The sequence below is a fragment of the Salvelinus sp. IW2-2015 genome, unplaced genomic scaffold (genome assembly GCF_002910315.2).
Source record: "Salvelinus sp. IW2-2015 unplaced genomic scaffold, ASM291031v2 Un_scaffold4591, whole genome shotgun sequence".
Lineage (NCBI taxonomy): Eukaryota > Metazoa > Chordata > Actinopteri > Salmoniformes > Salmonidae > Salvelinus > Salvelinus sp. IW2-2015.
The window spans coordinates 32,049-33,787 of NW_019945861.1; the positions used below are offsets into that span (position 1 = coordinate 32,049).

Below are 1,739 nucleotides of genomic sequence, written 5' to 3' on the forward strand. Positions count from 1 at the left end.
ATAAACTCAGCAGTGAAGTCACTTCAAAAGAAAAACGGAGAGAAAAAGAAAAGAGTTCCTGAGGAATAGATGAGGCAGGAGTCTTTCTGGTCTCAGAGCCCTCAGTGGTTCAGGTTTCTGTTGAAAGGCTGGAAAAAGTGATTGTAGCAGCCAGTCAGCACTTCTTCATGGCTCAGTAGTCGTCCATCACACAGCAGGACAGGTCGAGCATATTCCACAAGATCCTCCTGGACGGTGCCATTCAACAGTTGCCTTTGAACAATACATCGGGTGTTGCAATCCTGCTCCAAGGACCATGTTTTTGAGAAGAGGTCCTACGTTCTCCTCAGCAAGATGAGAAGAATGCAGAATGGGCTCCCGAGGGCTATAAATCTATTTATTATGTAGCACCATAAAATACAGCGGTCTAAGGCGCAGCATCTCAGTGCAAGAGGCATCACTACAGTCCCTGGTTCGAATCCAGGCAGTATCACATCCGGCCGTGATTGGGAGTCCCACAGGGCGGCGCACAATTGGCCCAGCGTCGTCTGGGTTTGGCCGTCATTGTAAATAAGAATTTGTTCTCAACTGACTTGCCTAGTTAAATAAAGGTTACATACAACAATTAATGAGAGTAGTAACTAACGGATAAGGCCTCAACAGCTTTTAGTGGCCTATGATCACATCTATAACCATGTCTCAGTCGAGAGAACGCAGAGAGAGAGGAGGGGTACCTGTAGAACAGAGAGAGGAGGGGTACCTGTAGAACAGAGAGAGAGGAGGGGTACCTGTAGAACAGAGAGAGGAGGGGTACCTGTAGAACAGAGAGAGGAGGGGTACCTGTAGAACAGAGAGAGGAGGGGTACCTGTAGAACAGAGAGAGAGGAGGGGTACCTGTAGAACACAGAGAGGAGGGGTACCTGTAGGTGCGTGCCCGCTGGTTAACTGAAGTGGTGAGAACAGGACTCTCCTGCTGAGCCATGCTGCGTGTGGGGCTGGGGACATAGTCGTTAGGGACCACAGGCGGACGCACGGGCTCCAGCGTCCGATAGGGGGAGTGGCGCCTGGACGAGAGGGGTAAGAGAGCAGTTTAACATCGCAAGATTACACAACTGTAAAAGGAGAGATTGAAAGGTTTTGGTGTTATTGCAAATGAGAGACCTTTTACAGTTGTGTAATGTTGAGATTACAGTGAATCATACTAGGAGGAGAACTGGCAACATGAATATAGCTATGGTAGAGTGGAGGATCATAAAACAGATGATATAGACTGGAGAATGTGATGTCCACTCCTCTGGATCACCTGATGTTAGCATCCTGAATGAATGAACACCTCTCTCTCTGAAACAATGCACACAAGTTGTTGAGTAGGATTTATTGACCACGCTGATATGTGGACCAACACCATGCTAATAACAGGGCATTCGGAAAGTATTCAGACCCCTTGTCTTTTTCCTCATTTTGTTACGTTACAGCCTTGTTATAAAATCGATTACATTTTTCCCCCCTCATCGATCTACACACAATACCCCATAATGACAAAGCAAAAACAGATGAAAACTTTTTGGGGAAAAATGAAATATTTACATTAGTATTCAGACCTTTTACTCAGTACTTTGTTGAAGCACCTTTGGCAGTGATTATAGCCTCCAGTCTTCTTGTGACGCTGAAAGCTTGGCACACCTGTATTTGGGGAGTTTCTCCCATTCTTCTCTGCAGATCCTCTCAAGCTCTGTCAGGTTGGATGGGGAACGTCGCTG

The 1,739-nt window shown here is 46.6% G+C and overlaps 1 protein-coding gene across 1 annotated transcript in view; it reads right to left on the reverse strand.

Annotated features, from left to right (window-relative positions):
* LOC112077462 (abl interactor 2) overlaps positions 1-1,739 on the reverse strand; it is a 17,902-nt gene that overhangs the window by 13,421 nt on the left and 2,742 nt on the right. Inside the window, exon 3 of the mRNA XM_070441704.1 lies at positions 900-1,043. Within this exon, the coding sequence (XP_070297805.1) occupies positions 900-1,043 (144 nt within the window). The remainder of the gene's footprint in view (positions 1-899; positions 1,044-1,739) is intronic.